The 18,310-nt window shown below is 41.4% G+C and overlaps 1 protein-coding gene across 3 annotated transcripts in view; it reads left to right on the forward strand.

Moving 5' to 3' along the window:
* Dync1i1 (dynein cytoplasmic 1 intermediate chain 1) overlaps positions 1–18,310 on the forward strand; it is a 313,335-nt gene that overhangs the window by 53,441 nt on the left and 241,584 nt on the right. For 2 of the 3 annotated variants that reach the window (XM_006236026.5, NM_019234.2), the window contains exon 5: positions 7,580–7,639. The exons of the other annotated variant lie outside the window; for it this stretch is intronic. In XM_006236026.5, the coding sequence (XP_006236088.1) occupies positions 7,580–7,639 (60 nt within the window). The remainder of the gene's footprint in view (positions 1–7,579; positions 7,640–18,310) is intronic. 3 annotated transcript variants of the gene reach the window in all.

Consider the following 18,310-nt stretch of genomic DNA (forward strand, 5'->3'; position numbering starts at 1 on the left):
ATATGAATGTCAAAATGAAAATATATGTTGATAAAAACAAAAGATAAATATGTGCTGAATTAATTATAAAAATGCTTTGGTGGATATTTAAAAAATAAGGCAGTCACAGTCTGATTCATTTTTTTAAAAGAAAAAAGAAATGAAAACTATTCATTTACACAAAGCTGACCATCATACTCCACACCCATGTACAGAAAAGGCAGGTATAGGTCTTCATTGGCTCATTCATCCATCACCTCCGGCAATGAACAGTTGAGACCTTTTGGTCTGTAACACACTATGCCAGATCTTCAGGAAACACAAAGTTGAATCTTTCTCAGAGAGAGAGCCTTCTTCTAGTAGATTTAATGAAGCCATCTAAGGAGATGTTGTAGTTCTATAGCTCTCAACTATGTATATTTATAGAGATGAACAATAAAGACATAAAACTTTATTCAAAAAAATCACTGTTAAGAGATTCCTAGTATTATGATTGGGAGAGGTGATTTAAACTCATTTTTACTGTCCATAGTGCTGTATTAGATACTTGGAAAAGAGTTATTTATGTATGTGTTGGTAGCATACATAAATCTGGATGAGACTGGTGGAGAATGGGTATAGGAGTTCAGCTGAAGGCACAACTAAAGGCATAGCATCTGTGGTCCAGAGAGGGACAAGCATACTGGGCCAGCGGATTGGAGACTGGGTGGATACTACTTTAGAAAAAGTCCTGGACATTGCTTTAGGAACTAAATCAAAGGGTGATGGTTGCCTTTCAGAAATAAGACAGGAATTCAGTTTCTGGGATCACAACTAAAGTATTCAGTCCTGCTTTAAAAAAAAACTGTTAATAGACACACTCCTAATGCCAACTGGAATGTTTATTTACCAAGAGAATCATTTAGTAAGCAGCCAAGGTACCCCTCTAACTCACATCTCATAGAGATACAAATTATTTTGGAATGCTGTTACTCTAGATAAATGTATTTTATGTTGAGCCTTCCAGAGTGCACATTTTGGAAAGGTTGAGCTTGGAGGGAGGCTAGGAATTAAACAGAAGATAAATCTCAAACTCTAAGGGAGGAGTTTAGATCACTAGTTCCCACACCTGCCCCTTGTCACTCAAGGCATATAACAGCTTGTTACTAACCTAGGGCATGATGGGTCTGAGAGAGTCCTGGGATGTGGCATTTTTATAATATTCTCAATATCTGACCACGTAGATGGGGAAAGAGAAGAGCTGAAAGTCTAAATTAGGGTTGGAGGGGTAAATAAAGAATGGAAAGGCAGACGAGGTACTGAAGGGTAGGTTTGTTGACAGATACAATCAAAGCATGTTTGAAAAGGTGGAATTTGGAGATTAGCAGTGATGAGGATGTGGGGGTCAGTCAGTGACAATGGCCTAAGGTAAGGCACAGAAGTGAAAAGGGATAGACTAACCCTGACTAGGCAGCATGCACACTTCAATATAGGATGAGAAGAGGAGAGGCTAGCGATGAGAAGCAGATGTTGAGCATGGGATTTGATGACACAGAAATTCTCGTTGTAATCACTGCCATCACCATCTTCTTCTCCTTTCTCTAAGATGTTTTATGATCCGGTCTTACTTACAGACTGAGTTTCGTGAAATAAAACCCAGCCACGGGCAATTGAGTCATGGCTCTTGGTGCCTAATAGCATATTGCTTTAAAGACTATACCAATTTAAATGTCAACAGCAGTGTGCTGGTGGCTCAGTTGTGCCGGGTGTTAGCATCACACATGACAGTTCTTAGCCACTGTGCTCCAAATGCTTATTGAACGTTTTCTTATTAGTCAACATCCAGAAAGGGTATGAGCAGAGACGCTTTCTGGGGAAAATGTTTAGGGCTTTTGACTCTGGTGTGCAATAAAGATGGGAAAAGCAGAAACACAGCCATGCATGGTAAGAAGTACACAGGAAGCAATTACTCCCCAGAGGGCCATGCATACACAATTAGGATACCATGTCTTTTCCATTTAAGATATACTTCCAGCAGATGTCCAAGGATATTTTTTTTTAATTTTTAACCTCTCCAATAAGCTGGAAGTGAGTAAATGAAATCAGACCATGGAAAGAAGGAATCTTAGCAGGAGTTAGAGAGTTATAGATTAGCAAAGGGTATAAAACAGCTGAAACTGATAGGTTTTCACAAAACCATTGCTATATGGAAGATTTTTACTTTTTGTCTATTCTTGTGTTTTACAAAATATATACATAGAAGAAGCAACATGATGCTCTAATTGTAAAGTGTTACATACATGGTAGGCTTTTCAGGACTAGATATGAGCAGGTACATTATCTGACATAGTTGGACTCGAATGAGTGATTATTGTACATGAAAGGGGAGGTTTCTGTGCCTAGTATTTTATACAATGTTAGAAAAGGTGGCCTTAATAGGTGTTTCAATAACTTTCAACCCGGATGTGGGAGCATAGGACCACAATGACCTTTAGTCCAAAGCTGGTAACTCACTATCTGAGCAAACTGAAGGTCCTTTGAGAGTTAATTCAAGAAGGCAAATGACCAGAACAGACAAACAATTAAAGCAAGGATGTTTTCCCAGACAGGAATCTTGGAGAGAAAACTGGTAGACTTGGTTTATTAAAAGAACAAGAGGAGAAAGAAGAGAAGGAGGAGGAAGAAGGAAGGAGGGAGAGAGGCGGTAGGGAAGGGATTCTAATGAAAAAGAATCAAGTTGGTCTGCCTATAAACTAGAGAAGACTGAAGACAGAGATGTGCCAGACACTTGTGCAATGGTGGTCATTATTAAATAGATGACATTTTGGAGAAAAGCCAGGGGAGTCTACAATGTTTAAACATCCAACTTCCCTTCTGTTAAATTCAAACTTTGCCAGCTATCTGGCATCAAGGAAGCTGGTGCTCATGACAAGAAGACAGTTGGGTTTGCATCATTATTTGGCCTAGAAGTTACTGTTTTCATGATCAATTAGCTGGCATCTAAAGTCTATGGGGCCTTATAGAATGATTCAGCTGTCATATCTAATAAAACAGGCTCTGGCAACAATGGGTGTATGTCCAAATCCTACTCTATCATTCAAGCTCCTGTCAGTTGGGATCTCTGATCTCCATAGAGAAAGAGTGTCTCTAACTCTGGTTCCCAAAGGGTAGAGGTAGCCCAGCCCACAGCCTGACCAGAGGAATCACTTAGCAAAGCAAACTTACAACTGATATTATCTTTAATACCTTTTATGACATTTTATGTATGTAAGTACACTGTAGCTCTCTACAGACACAACAGAAGAGGGCATTGGATCTCATTACAGATGGTTGTGAGCCACCATGTGGTTACTGGGAATTGAACTCAGGATCTCTGGAAGAAAAGTCAGTGCGGTTAACAGCCAAGTCATCTCTCTGTCCCCCCTTTTATGACATTTATCTAGTTATCATCTAATAATAATTGAAATTTTAAACTGTGATTAGCCCTGCACAACTGATAGGAATTATTTTCTTCTTGGTAGATGTTATCAGTACATAATTAAGCATGAATATTCATATGTCTAATTTCCCTTATTTAAAAGTCACACTCCTAGAGTTCCTGTGTCCCTCTGCACACCTGGGGAACCATTGCCGTGTCATGGTTTGCTCTCTAACTTGTCCTATGAATCCCTTTATACACATTCTGTCATTCCATGGAGCGCAGTGGTTGGCTTGAAGGCCTTTTCTCTTTTATCATTGTGTTTTATAGTTTAGGACCTCAATAGATGTTTCTTGAATGTGTGAATGAATTTCCTGGTCAAAAAAGTTCTGTGATCTATGCGCATTAAAGGACCCATCCCCTAAAAAAAAGAACAAACAAACCTGAAACGTGAGACTAATCTCATGGTAAACATGGTAATTTCCACACAGAAAAGGGTACGAAAACAATGTATTTATTTAATTTACAATTGTAATGTTACTTTCATCTTGGTAGATAAATTTCCTGAATCATTCTAAATCCTCTAGGAAGCTATAGACTGAACTGCCACTTTATTTTCAATAATACACTAACCTGATAAGGTTAGAAAGTAATACTTATGTCAATTGGCTCAATAAAAATATCCCAGAAGGAGGATAGCAAGTCAAAATGAAGTCTAATAATGTTCTTATACCGAAGGGCTTTAGACCTGCTCCTTCCTGCATTGGATACAAGAGACTTGTCTGATGGAACACAAGCCACACTAGAGCCCAACACGCTCGCCTTAGGCATCCCTCTGGGAAGCTGCCTCTTCCCTCGCAGCTCCTCTGTAGGTTTGCCCATAGAAAATTTGATGATCATTCAATACAGGGTCCTCGGCCACCCTTGAAAACAGAAAGCAATGTGTGCCTAGTTGACGAATTAATTGACTTTGAGTTCCTTTTTAATTAGAAGAAAAGTAGGCTCTCAGTCATCTGACCTCTGAACAGATCAGGATGGGAAGCAGGCAAAGAAAATAAAAGTAGTACATGTGGTCCTGTCCTTGCCTTCACTCCTCATCCTCCGGCTTTCTGCTGGTAATAAATGGTCCTTCTTTCGCTGACTAGGGTATTTAGTGAAGTAGAACACATTTATTTGCATAAATCACCTCTGTTGCTCTGGTTAAAAGTGCGAACACTAGGGGCTTGAGAGACAACTAAGCAGTTACAAGCACGTGCCACTCGTATGGAGTACCTGAATTTGGTTCCCAGCACACATGCTGCACAGCTCACAATGACCTGTTAACTTCAGCTCCAGAGGATCCAACACCTTCTTCTGGGTTTCAAGGGTTCTGCACTCACACACACACATACACACACACACACACACACACACACACACACACACACACACACACACACACGTACACACGCACATGCACAAGCACATACAAACACAAATACACATGAGCACATAGTTAAAAATATAATGAATATTTCAAAATGCAAACATCAGACTGAAACTTTACTTTTTAGGTAGGTGATTCTGATAGAATGTCGAAGGTGAGTAGACTTTCTAGGGGACCAATAGGTCCCTGTGACGCGTCCCATAGGCAATAGCCCAGCCAGGGCTCTGGCAGCTGCGTTCTTCTCATGCCAAAGGAGTAGAAAATGCCAGGAAAGTTTGCCCCACCCAAACAAAATCTGAAGGCATGTTGGCTATGATCTGAGTCCACCCCTGATGTAGAAATGCTTTTCTGTCTGTAAGAGCCAGACGCTGCACTTCTGTCTGTAACAGAAACAATACCGTTAAGTTAGATCCCCCAAGTGCTTATAATGGCTTCCATCCCAGCTACTGTTTGAGCTACACTGAACCTGGCATCTAGAACAGGCTGAGCCACTTTGCGTAAGGACAGAATGGTTCCAGAGCAATGGTTCCTGGCTCTGGCCACATGTGAGAAGCACTAAGGGAGATTTCAGTCATTTTGATTCCTGGATCTTGCCCCAGGCATTCTGGTTCTTTAGCCTAGAAGTTGCCAGCCTAAAGCAAACTGTCCTCCAGCTTGTGGTGGGACAGCTGAGCAGATGCTATGCTTCCTATTCGCTGACAACTGAAAAGCTTCCGTCTACCCAGTCACCCTCCAAAAACTGTCCCATGGTCAGCCTTGTGCTTCCCACTGGGAACTTGGTACTCAAAGTCTCACCGTCCACCCCACAGCTACTGAAGCAGAGTCTCTAAGTTGGAAGACTGTGTTTTGTATTTCACTAAGACCTCAAGGTCAAGACCCTGATAAACAGTGACCCACAGAGCAGCAGCTTTCACATCTCCTGAAACTTGCCCAAAATGTAAAATTCCAAGCCACTGCAGCTCCGTGAGGCTGGAATTGGCTCATTCACAAAAATTTTAGGCATCTGCACTAACCTTGGCTCCTTAGAATTGCTGGTCTAAGAAACTGTGGCCAATTTGTGCTACCGCTGGACTTCAATGATCGCCCTTTTGGAACATTCAGGTAAGAAGTCAAGAGCACAGCCAGAGCTAAAGAGGAAATCTCTTCAAGTTCATCCTTTTGTCTCCACAGTTGGAGCTGACAGAACCCAGACAAGTAGGGCGGGGACTCAAAATACATTTACTGGTAATTATAAGCACAGTTACTGGTGATCAAATGTTTACACTTCCTAAGTGCACCTAATCCATACAGACAATCTGAGAAAGACTCATTCATTCTCAACAAATATTCCACAAGATTGTACCATGACAGGCATAGTTTTAAGTACGCTTCTGTAATCTGGAGACGAGATTGCACCAGCCATGCAGAGTCTCAGGTCTAGAATCAAACAATATCAGTAATGAATAAAGGGATATAGAATGAAATCTCAGGAAAGTATGGATACTAAGAAGAAGGGATAGCAGAATAAGGAAATGCTACTTAAGACCAGGTAGAGAAATGGAAGAAGGAACATAGGAGCCACAGTTTGAAAGAAAAGGGAAGCCAAGCCATACAGAAATGGATACAGTTTATCTTAAAGTAGGAGAGGAAATGGGGGAGTGGGGGTTATAAATAATTAGTTCAGAAGATACCACAGGCACAGCATGTAGAGCCTGATAAGCCAGGGTAAGTCTTTACAACAAGGAAAGCAAGGAGGAATTCTCAAGCTTTATCATGTTCACAGTAACCTGGGAACCTCGTAAAGCTGCACTATGAAGCCAGTGGGATGAGACCCGAGTGCCTGTGTTTCTAATGATGTCTCAAGGGATGCCAAGGCTGTTGTTTTATACTCTATATTTTTAGCAAGCAAAGGGGTACAGTGGCTGAGAGTTTGAACAGCATTCCCAAAGTCACCCAGTTGGTAAGTCAGGCCAGATTTGAAACATGCATTCCCAACAGAAAGACAAAATACCCATCAATGGTCTCTCAGAAGACCTCATGCCTGTTTCACTGGGACTAATTCTTTGTTGAAAACTGTGAAGAGCACACGTGAAGAAGCTCTCTGTGTATACTCTCTTTAAAATGGAATCGTTGTCCCATCTTATTAATAGAAAGAAGATGCCATTACTGACATTCTGTGCTATGTGTTATGAAACATAGAAACTGTGACACAATTAATCTCTGGCATCTCAGAGACAAATGTTAACACTGGAGACCATTTTCCTACACTCCGTATGAATAAAATAACACACTGGTTTCAAGTGCAATGGTGCTATATTTGTAGTAACTGACCTGAGGAAGCCAACTGTTCCCCAGACCCTGCAGTCACGCTCCATTAAGCCTGACTTCCCCATCCTTGTCCATTTGTATTTAATTCTCTTCGCTCCATGGAAGAGCTTAGAGTTCCAAGATGCGTTTGGGCTCTGAGGTGTCAGGGTAGAAACGTGCATCAGCCCACATACTCAAGTCAATGATTCTTTAACGCGGGTGCGTGAGTGCGTGCGTGCGTGCGTGCGTGCGTGCATGCGTGTTTGCGGTACTGGAGTAATTGGCTGTATTTCTTCCATAGAAACAGCCATAGATTTTGATGTTAAGCAGCTATTCCTAACCTTCTTTGTCCTAATCCCTGGGGGTGGAGGGGATGTTCTGTGTGTGTACCGTATACGACATCACCTTGAAGAATGACACGGTTTGGTTTGTTCTGTTGCCCTCCCTTTGTTAATTCTCTGTGTTCTTTTTCCTTTGTGCTGCGCAATTAGGACCCTGCAGTGGGACACAGACCCCTCAGTGCTCCAGCTGCAGTCAGACTCAGAACTTGGGTATATGTCTGCTCTTTTGTTCCTCCTTCTATGATTTCTTTGCTATGGTTGTGTTAAAATGCTAGAGCCGCTATTGCTCTCGCTTTCTTCCCTTTGTTGAGACTTCCGGTTTGATAAGTTTCTTTTCTCCCCTTAGTTTTCCTTCTACAGCTTGGGCTAAAGTCTCTCTTTGTGGACAACACCACAAAAAGATGACTTTTGCCCACCCCTTAATAGCTCCTATCAGTGCAGTTGACACTGATCCCAAAGACTACAACCAAAGACTGTAGAAGTGTGCCACATAAAATCAGGAATTGGGGGTACATGTGGCTTAATCCTAACCAAGCTCCCCTCTTACTAATAACTAATCGTGTCTGGGGCCAGTATTAAAATGTTGCGTCCTGTTTGTGTTCTTTCTCTTTCATTTGTTAAGAGAACTCACAACAAACTCTTAATTTCAGTTAAATTACAAACAACTATATTTCTGGGAAAGAATAAGTCAGCTTGACCACTAATTCAAATATATGGTGCTAGGTAATGTCTTGTAAGGAGAGTGTTCTGATGATGTCTTTCGGGGATTGAAAGGAAGCTTCAGAGTTCAGAAATCACCCATCAGGAACGAAATACATGGGCTTTAGTTTTTGTTTGTATTTCCTCTTAGAAGATTGGAATTAGCTGAAATCACACATAAGATGTTTATGGGATGCTTTCACAGTTCAGTCTCAAGCTCAGGAGGATGGAATGTGTACGTTTTCAGCTTCATGTACAGATAAAGCAGCATGAGATCAGCTGAGTCTCTACACAGAAACTGAGAAAGACTATGAGAGAGAACACGGCTTCCCCTCCCTTCAAGCTGACACACAGCCTTGACCCACACAAGACTGGATACCTCCAAAATAGATACCTGAACCTTTTTATTATTTTTCCTGAATTTTCCAGCTTGCTGTGCCTGTGTCTCTGGGTTTCCATCCATTTCAGCACTTACTGTGCAGTTCGGGTTAAACACAATGTGTGTGTGTGGACCCTTGTCCATGCAGGAGTTTGTAACTGACTCGCAGTGATGCTAAACCAAGGACTATAACAACTTAGCTGACAAGCACATGGGTCTTAAATAAACTCAGAAGATAGCTGCAAATTTCTTTTTAAAAATTTAATTACTAATTTGGGGGTTATTTTTTTAATTAAGATGGCCACATTTTGGGCTGTTTAATTGCTGATTTGGGGATTGATTTTTAAAATTAAGATGACTGCATTTTAGGCTATTTTGTTACACCGTCCATTGTCTGTTTCAAATTACATGTTTTTTTTAAATAATAGAGAAATGTGATTATGAGAAACAGAGAAATAATCGATATACAGTAAGTTACAGTTTTCACTGTTTCAGTCAGGCATCCTGATTTTAAAGATAAATAAACAAGCAGAAGGGAGCTGGCAAAGGCCATACTGTACACCTTCAAGTTGACCCATAATAGATGAGCTACGGTCTTGCTAAGCTGTGTGTGCTGGTGCAGAGTAGTTATGGACTTTTATACCTTGATCTGTTTTCCAGGTGGAAATTGAGCGTGTTAATCAAAGCATCCTGGGGAGAAGCCATGCCCAGTACTCTCTCCTCTCCTTCCCCATCTCACTGGAGCACTCAGTGAGTCTGAGAGAGATAAAGAGATGTGAGGTTGGGCACTGAGAGGGGCTTGTCTCAGAGAGATTATCAGAGAACATTGGAGAAAGACTATTTACAATTTCAAACACTGCACCATGACAGTTTCCCTTTTTAGCAGGTCTGATATTTAGGGTGCATACCGAAGTTCATGAAATACCCCACAGGCAAGGAGGTTTTTCTTGAGACAGTTTTATTTCCTCATCTTAAAGTCTGTAATTTTCTCTGTGTCTTCACTTAAGAGCTGTACTGAAATACAACTGACAGAAAATACTATACATGAGCTATTGAAATTGATGTCTGGCGTCCTTACGTGCTTATCAAACTGTCACTGCCATCAGGAAAGCAAACAGTTGTCACCCTCCAAAAGTGTCTTCTACCTCTGTTTGGATCTGATAATTTCATTTCTTCTACTTATTTTGTATTTAGTTTGCATTGGTTTGGGCTGGTTTATTAAAGTGGAAACAGGCGATTTCTATGCCCGTCTCTCTCTTGACCTCTGTGCTGTTGTGACTAAAAGTTTCACTTTCGTGTGTGTTATGAAGTCCATAATCCATTTGGTCTTTTATTCAGCCCATGATCTTTGGAAGTGACTTCAGGGACAAAAGTGGTGTTCAACCACACAGTTCACAGTTTTCTATTGTTCTTCATTCTCTTGTAAAGACCTGCATTTCTACCTGTGTGATCCTCCCCATCATCTTCTTCCTCTCACTTCTCTTCTTCCTCCTCTTCCTCCTCTTCCTTTTCCTCCTTCTTTATGAATAGTTTTTTTTTTCAGTAAACTGTCTACAAATTCACTAACAATTTCTGCTTGATCAGGTCAACTGCTTTCCTGTTCAGAATGTGTCTTTAAGTTCTATGGTATATACGGTTGGTCTCTTTTCAAAATGTCTGTTTCTTCCCTGAAATTCCTACCATATAAGATGTGTACTGCTTACCTTGAAGGCATTGGAGTCCCAGATCTATTATCATCTTCGTGACTGACATTCTGAACCCCCCACTGAGTAAGACCTACGTCTCCATGTCAGTGGTGTTCTGAAGATTCAGGTTGTGCTTTTAAGGATAACGTATTTCCTTATTTCTCCATCGCCCTGAGCTCACTGGTTCCAGCACATTAGGCAAAGCATCACCTCTCCAGACAGCCTCAGATTTGCCCTGAGAGGAGATGTTCTTCCCTCACCTCACCTAGGGATCCTGGGTATTCCCTAACCTCTGTGCTCATGCGAGCTGACATCTATTTTCCTTTGTGGTTCCCTGGAGGCTAGAAAAGACTAAGTCCCACGTGCACCCCGACACAAGAGAGGTAGCAACTAGTCCCTCCCAAGGCAGCTGGAAAAGTTGGGTTGCTTGACATGCTGGAAAAGGCAGGAAAGGAAGTGTGCAGTATGGATCTTTCTATGAAAGAACTAGGCTTTACTGCTAAAACATGAGGGCTAGAGTCAGTGTGATCCCTTCTGTCTGTAGGATAAATCTAGGCACTGGTGTCTATTACCCACTAGCTCTGCTAGAATCTAAGGAAAGACTCTGTGGTAAACTCTTTATGCTTGTTTAAAAGACATGCACTTTAAACACTTTAGTTATCCTTTGCAGTCTACAGGAGTTGAGCAAACGTCAGTCCCCAACAGTTTTCAGATGTAAGCAAGTTAGAGGATAGTCGTTATGATAGCAAACAGACTTGGGATGCTAGATGGGGATCTGATTTTTCTAGAATGATCCTAGAGAATGGACTTTATTGCTGACTTTAGCTGTGGAGTTGATCCACACAGGAAATATGCACACATTCATTTCAACTCCAGGAACTAAGATTTCTTATCTATCAGAGCCAAAAACCAGTGACTCCTTCAACAGAAGCTGGAAAAGGTATGAAAGGAAGTGTGGCTCTTTGTATGAGAGAACTAAGAAGTAGGCTTTCCTGCTAAAGCAAGAGGGCTAGAGTCAGTGTAAGGCTCCCAGAGATGCTAAGAATCCCCATTTTGTTCTCTATAGACCTCGGTACTAGCAATTGGGTATGCAGCCTTCCAGCTCCCAGAATAGACAGGTTAGAAAGAGACTTTCAAACATCTGGAAAAGCAATGTTTAGTACACAGTTTACTTCCTTCCGGCTTGAAGTCAGAAGGAAGTCAGACGTCTTATTTTGATTAGAATAAAGTTGGTGGTGGTGAGCCTGGGGTGAGCCTATACTTCCAGAGGACAAGTGCTGACTTGTCCTGTTAACCTTTGGATACAAGTAAGTTAAAAGCCAGACTCTTGGGCAGCAGCTAAAAAAATGTCAGATAGTTGATATCCAATCTTCTCTTTCCCAGGTAAAAGCAGGTAATCTTTATGGCCTGCCGCTCTGTGCGAAGATGTAAGAAGAGATCGGAGCCCTTGTTTTAAGGCTGCTTTCCCCCTCTGTGGTCACAGGTGGCTGTGCACACTGAACCAGCTGGACTTGCAGCCGAGACAGGTCATTTGGTAGCATCCTTACAAGTGTGGCTCAAACCCTTTAGTCCTCAGGGAAATATGGAGATGAAGTTTGCTTTCTGAGGTCAAGGAAGGGTTTATGGTGAGACTGTAACTCAGCTTCTCACACACTGATTTTTGAAGTGGGCTTATTTTCAGTTCTCCAGTGTATAGACGGTCACTTATTTCTATATTTTCCCAGAGGGTGTTGGCTCATATGTTTATCAGAGGCCCCTGTAGGGAGAGGGAAGGTTCTGAGCCTCCCGTTTTGCCTTCACCTATGGGTTTCCCTCAGGTCAGGTATGTCTTTGGTTTTAGGGTATTTTTGTTCGCTTGCCGTTGTTTTATTGTTATCAGAAACCCCAAGTATTACTTTTGTGAGCATTGATTCTGTTGGGATTCCTAAAATCGTCAAGATTTAAAGTAAACATATTTAGGGCCCTGGAGACAATGCTCAGTGGTTAAGGTCACTGCTGCTCTTGCAGAGACCCAGGTTCAGTTTCTAGTGCCCACATGGTGCTTCACAAGCATCTATAACTCCAGGTCTATGGGATCGGATGTCCTCTTCTGATTTCTATGAGCTCTTTACCGTAAATAGTGCAGAGATGTACACCCAGGCACACATGCACACACACACACACACACACACACACACACACACACAAACACTCTAACACACACTAAGTACTTCTTTTCATTTATATCAATTCATGTCTAATAACTTTGCCCTGTTTATATTATAAAATTTTGGTTCAATAAAAAATTTTAAAACACCTGTTCAGTTTACTTAAAAACAGGTTCATCTTTTTAGGCTTTACTTTGGGGTTATTTTTTCGGGAGCTTTTTGAATTCAGTATCGTTTCCTCCTCACTCAGGCTCACTTCCCTTCCATCTCCTCATTATTCAGTCCATCTCCCCAAAGAGTGAACCTCCAGCGATGACACTGGTCCCCAGCTCTATCTAAAAGACAACCTAGAACATAGGTACTGTCATCTCTCCTTCAGACTGCCCAGCGAACCCCCAGCTTCACCGGTTCACTCCTTGGCATCCTCTATGTGGTTGTTGATCTACAACTTCTGATCCTCCCTTTGCCCTCAGCTTTGCTGGGTTACAGAGCAGGTCACAGGGCTCAGTTGTTTCTACAAGTCTTTTCAGATGAGATCTTCCAGCCCGCGGCTATGTAGTTCCTGCTAAGAAGGCAAGATTTGTATGGTGTTCTACATAATTCTCCTGTAGGAATCTGGACTTGCATGAAGTCTTAGCAGTTTGATAGAAGCAAAGGAGATAATCTTACGCCAAGAGAATACCCAGAACTGTCACCAATCATCCAAGAAAGCAGGTCGTTCTTCCCTTGGTCTTGGTGGGATTCTGATCTAGACTGTGGGTGCCTGTGAATTCTAATTGCCTGATTTCCCTGGAGTCTCTTTTCTGCCGAGCACATATACTGCATGCCGTCTGGGTGTGCTTCTGCATCACTGCCTGGAAACACTCTGGAAAAATTGTGGGGCATATCTTGGTGTTTTCCCTGTTTCGTGCATCTCTGTTACTTCTTGTCATCTTATAAGGTTTTCTTTTATTCAGACAGCTACTGGTTATTATTTCAACCAGAATGGTATGTCTGGTCCCACAACTCCATCTTGACCAAAGTAGAAATGATTTGCCTTTGATTCTGGATTTGCACATCCATATTAATTACCCACATATCGATTAGCAAAAGAGAAATCTAAAAGGTGATATGGAAAGAAAAACAATCCTCCAAGATAATTACAAATAAAGTGTGTGTGTGTGTGTGTGTGTGTGTGTGTGTGTGTGTGTGTGTGTATGAGAGAGAGAGAGAGAGAGAGAGAGAGAGAGAGAGAGAGAGAGAAGCTTAGCCTGTTTTAACCAGGCCAATACTTGCTGATGTACTAAAAACTACTACTATAATAGAGTAAGCAAAGTAAAAATGTTGGGAGAAATAAAATGATAAGACATAAGGAACAAATAAAGTTCCCTACTGGACACAACAATAACAACAGCCATCCTACAGAGAAGGAAGCACATAAGTGAATAGATGAAGGCGTGGTTGTTTGATAGTTTGGAGAGAAACTACACCACACATGTTGCCTTTAGAAAAGAGCTTAAGAGCAAGTGTCCACACTAGATGTTTGTCTCCAGGGAAACAAACTCCCTTTCTATGGAAACAGAGTGATTCTGGATAGGGAGGAAAAGGTCCTAAATCATAAGCAAACATTGGCTCCAAATTGTTGAGCTCAGTAACATAGGACTTGTGTGGCATGCGATTCCTCTGCAGAACAGACTGTGGACAGGGGTGCTCCGCTATTTGAAAGAAAAGGAAGAGTTGGGAAGAGGGTCTCAATAAGAATGTGGTTGCCCCTTCTTAAGGAGGAATTAGAAACATGTTCCAGTCTTTGATTTAAAAGAAGACAAACTTCAGTTTGATCTATTTACCACATATTATTGACCCTTTTATCTTTGTGGTGCTTGGTATCGAACTCAGACCCTCACACATAGCAGGCTGTATATGTGTTAGGTGTGGGCTCTGCCAGAGCTACATCCCCAGTCCTCAAATAGTCTGCATGTTGCTTAGATCTCTCTGGATTGAAATAATTTCCAATGTTTCCAGGTAACCGTATGTCTTAGGGTTCCTATTGTTGCGGAGAGACACCATGGCAGAGCAACTCTCATAAGGGCAAACATTTAACTTGGCCTAGCTTACAGTTTCTGAGGTTTACTCCATTGTCATCCTTCTTGGAAGCATGGCAGCATGCAGACAGATGTGGTGCTGGAGAAGGAGCTGAGAGTTCTACATCTGGACAGCAGACAGCAGGATGTGACCTAGATTGAGCTTCTGAGATCCCACCTTCTAGTAACACACTTCCTCCACATTTACATTACAACACAAGGCCACATCTACTCCAAAAAGATCACACCTCCTAATAGAGTTACTTCTATGAATGAAATATTCAAACACATGATGGCAGGCATTCCTATTCAAATCATCACACCATACACGATGTTTTCTTGAGTATCATGTAGGTTGAGCTCCCAAGCAAACTCATAACATCTGTGGATTCAATAATATTCCATTACAATTACACTGTCTACAAACACAGAGAACATCTTAAAACACACATACATGCATATCCAAACCTGCTAGCAAAATACACTCAAGAATCTAAATTATATAGATGAATACTGACTCATCAAAAGGGTTCACAATGTGGCTTTAATGGCTCTGATCAGAACTTTGCTGTAAGAGAGAGAAGTTCTCTTCTTGCCTCTTACAAGGATCATTATTTGCCCCCAAACATTTCTCAAGAAGCTCATGTTTGCCAGCCTTCGTTTTATGACTCAAGAATCTTGTGCAAGCTATTTTAATTTTTTGTTCTGCAGTAACAACTTGTCTTCAACAAGGTAGTGTTTATATTGCCTTTGGTTTTAGGAAAATGATATCCATTTGGGAAAGAAAGTGCACTCTTACAGAGAAATTCGGTGCCTTGCTTCATGTTGCACACGGTATGGAACTCACTCGAAGTCATCAGGAAAACAAAAGGTCACTCCTGCAAATATTTTATGTCATGCCATTTCAACACTTGAAAGAACACAAGTCTGTAGCATCAAACACTACTGTTCTGCATGACCCGCTCCTCATACTTGAGAGCAGAGCCTCCCCCAGAGTGCCAGGGATGGCAAGTTAACTCTTGTCTATCCCAGAAGTCTTGCCAAGTTTGCTTATGTTGCAGAATCCAAAGCAAATCTTTGGGCTCCAGCAATTGATTAATCCAGTGTTGACAATTGCTTCTTTTCAGGAAAAATGGATCTGAAGCCAAACTAATATCTTTGCGCAGCTGGAAGCAAATACTGTGGAAATGCAACAAAAACTTCCTAAAGTGATTTCTAGTGCAAATAAGCAGGATGAAAATCCATCCTCGTATTGATGTGGAAAGGCCACTTCTCACGCTGCTTCTCTTGCTGTAGCATGCCCACGACTCTGAGCGCAGATGATGCTTATGCATGTGGCAAGACAACCACGAGAGCCAGTTACGTTCTGGGTATGATGTCCATCTTCTGTGTTCCTCTCTCTCAGAGGAATACCCTATCCCCAGTTCTGGAAATCTATACACAAGATGTTACAGATTGTTACCCACGGTTAGCACCACGGTATTTAGGAAACAAATGAATTCCTTGCCATTTGAAAATAATAATTAATTTTTAGAATCCATATATTTTGATGGTGTTCATCCCCCCAACTCCTCCCAGATCCACCTGACCTCTCTATCCACTCAAATCTGTGTCCTCTTTGTTTATTTTATTTTTTATTGGATATCATTTTATTTACATTTCAAATGGTAATCCCTTTCCCAGTTTCCTGGACACAAGCCCCCTATGCCATTCCTGTCCCCTTCTTCTATAATGTTCCCGTCCACATCCACACCCACTTCGAGCCCACCACCCGATATTCCCCTCACTGGAGGTCCAACCTTGGCAGGACCAAGGGCTTCCCCTTCTACTGATGCCCCAACAAGGCTAGTCACTGATACATATGCAGTTGGAGCCCAGGGTCAGTCCATGTATAGTCTTTGGGTAGTGGTTTAGTCCCTGGAAGCTCTGGTTGGTTGGCATTGTTGTTCCTATGGGGTTGCAAGCCCCTTCAGCCCTTTTAATCCTTTCTCTAATTCCTCCAACAGGGGTCTTGTTCTCAATTCAGTGGTTTGTGCTAGTATTCTCCACTGTATTTGATATGCTCTGGCTGTGTCTCTCAGGAGGTATCTATATCCGGTTTCTGTCAGCCTGCAATTCTTAGCTTCATCAATCTTATCTAGTCTTGGTGGCTGTATATATATATATAGGGCACATGTGGGGCAGGCTCTGAATGGCTGTTCCTTCAGTCTCTGCTCCAAATTTTGCCTCCATATCATCTCCTGTAAATATTTATGTTCCCCCTTTTAAGAAGGAGCGAAGCATCCACATTTTAGTCATCCTCTTCTTGAGCTTTATGTGGTCTGTAGATTGTATCTTGCATAATTCGAGGTTTGGGGCTCCACTTAATCATTGAGCCCATACCATGTGTGTGTTTTTCTGTGATTGGGTTACCTCACTCAGAATGATATTTTCTAGTTCAATCCATTTGTCTGTGAATTTCATGAAGCAATTATTTTTGATAGCTGAGTAGTACTCCATTGTGTAGATGTACAATATTTTCTATATCCATTCCTCTATTGAAGGATATTTGGGTTCTTTCCAGCTTCTGGCTATTATAAATAAGGCTGCTATGAACATAGTGGAGCATGTGCCTTTGTTGTATGTTGGAACATCTTTTGGGTATATGCCCAGGAGAGGTATAGCTGGGTCCACAGGTAGTGCAATTTCCAATTTTCTGAGGAACCTCCAGACTGATTTCCAGAGTGGTTGTACCAGTTAGCAACCCCACCAACAATGGAGGAGTGTTCCTCTTTCTCCACATCCTTGCCAGTATCTGTTGCCACGTGAGTTTTTATCTTAGCCATTCTCACTGGTGTGAGGTGGAATCTCAGGATTGTTTTGATTTGCATTTCCCTGATGACTAAGGATGTTGAGCATTTCTTTAGGGACTTCTCAGGCATTTGATATTCCTCAGCTGAGAATTCTTTGTTTAGCTCTGTACCCCCTGTTTAATAGGGTTATTTGGATTTCTTGAGTCTAATTTTTTGAGTTCTTTGTATATTTTGGATACTTGCCCTCTATCAGATTAAGATTGGTAAAGATCTTTCCAAATGTGTTGGTTGCCGTTTTGTCCTAATGACAGTGTCCCTTGCCTTACAGAACCTTTGCAGTTTTTTGAGGTCCCATTTGTTGATTCTTGATCTTTGAGCATAAGCTATTGGTGTTCTGTTCAGGAAATTTTCCCCAGTGCCCATGCGATTGAGACTGTTCCCCGCTGTTTCTTCAATAGTTTGAGTGTGTCTGGTTTGATATGGAGGTCCTTGATCCACTTGGACTTAAGCTTTGTACAGGGTGAAAAACAATGGATCAATTTCCATTCTTCTACATGCTGACCTCCAGTTGAACCAGCACCATTTGTTGAAAATGCTATCTTTTTTTCATATGAATATGAACTTTCATATTGCTTTTTCTAACTCTATGAAGAATTGAGTTGGAATTTTGATGGGGGTTGCATTGAATCTGTAGATTGCTTTTGGCAAAATGCCATTTTTACTATATTAATCCTGCCAATCAATGAACATGAGAGGTCTTTCCATCTTCTTAACTCTTCTTCAACTTCTTTCTTCAGAGACTTGAAGTTCTTGTCATACAGATCTTTCACTTGCTTGGTTAAAGTCACACCGACGTATTTTTTATTATTTGTGACAATTGTAAAGGGTGTCATTTCCCTAATTTCTTTCTCAGTCTCTTTATCCTTTGATTAGAGGAGAGCTACTGATTTGAGTTAATTTTATACCCAAACACTTTGCTAAAGTTGTTTATCAGGCTTAGACGTTCTCTGGTGGAACTTTTGGGGTCACTTAAGTACACTATCATATCATCTGGAAATAGTGATATTTGGACTTCTTCCTTTTCAATTTGTATCCCTTTGCCTTCCTTTCATTGTCTAA

This window comes from Rattus norvegicus, chromosome 4 (assembly GCF_036323735.1).
Source record: "Rattus norvegicus strain BN/NHsdMcwi chromosome 4, GRCr8, whole genome shotgun sequence".
In the NCBI taxonomy this organism is placed as follows: domain Eukaryota; kingdom Metazoa; phylum Chordata; class Mammalia; order Rodentia; family Muridae; genus Rattus; species Rattus norvegicus.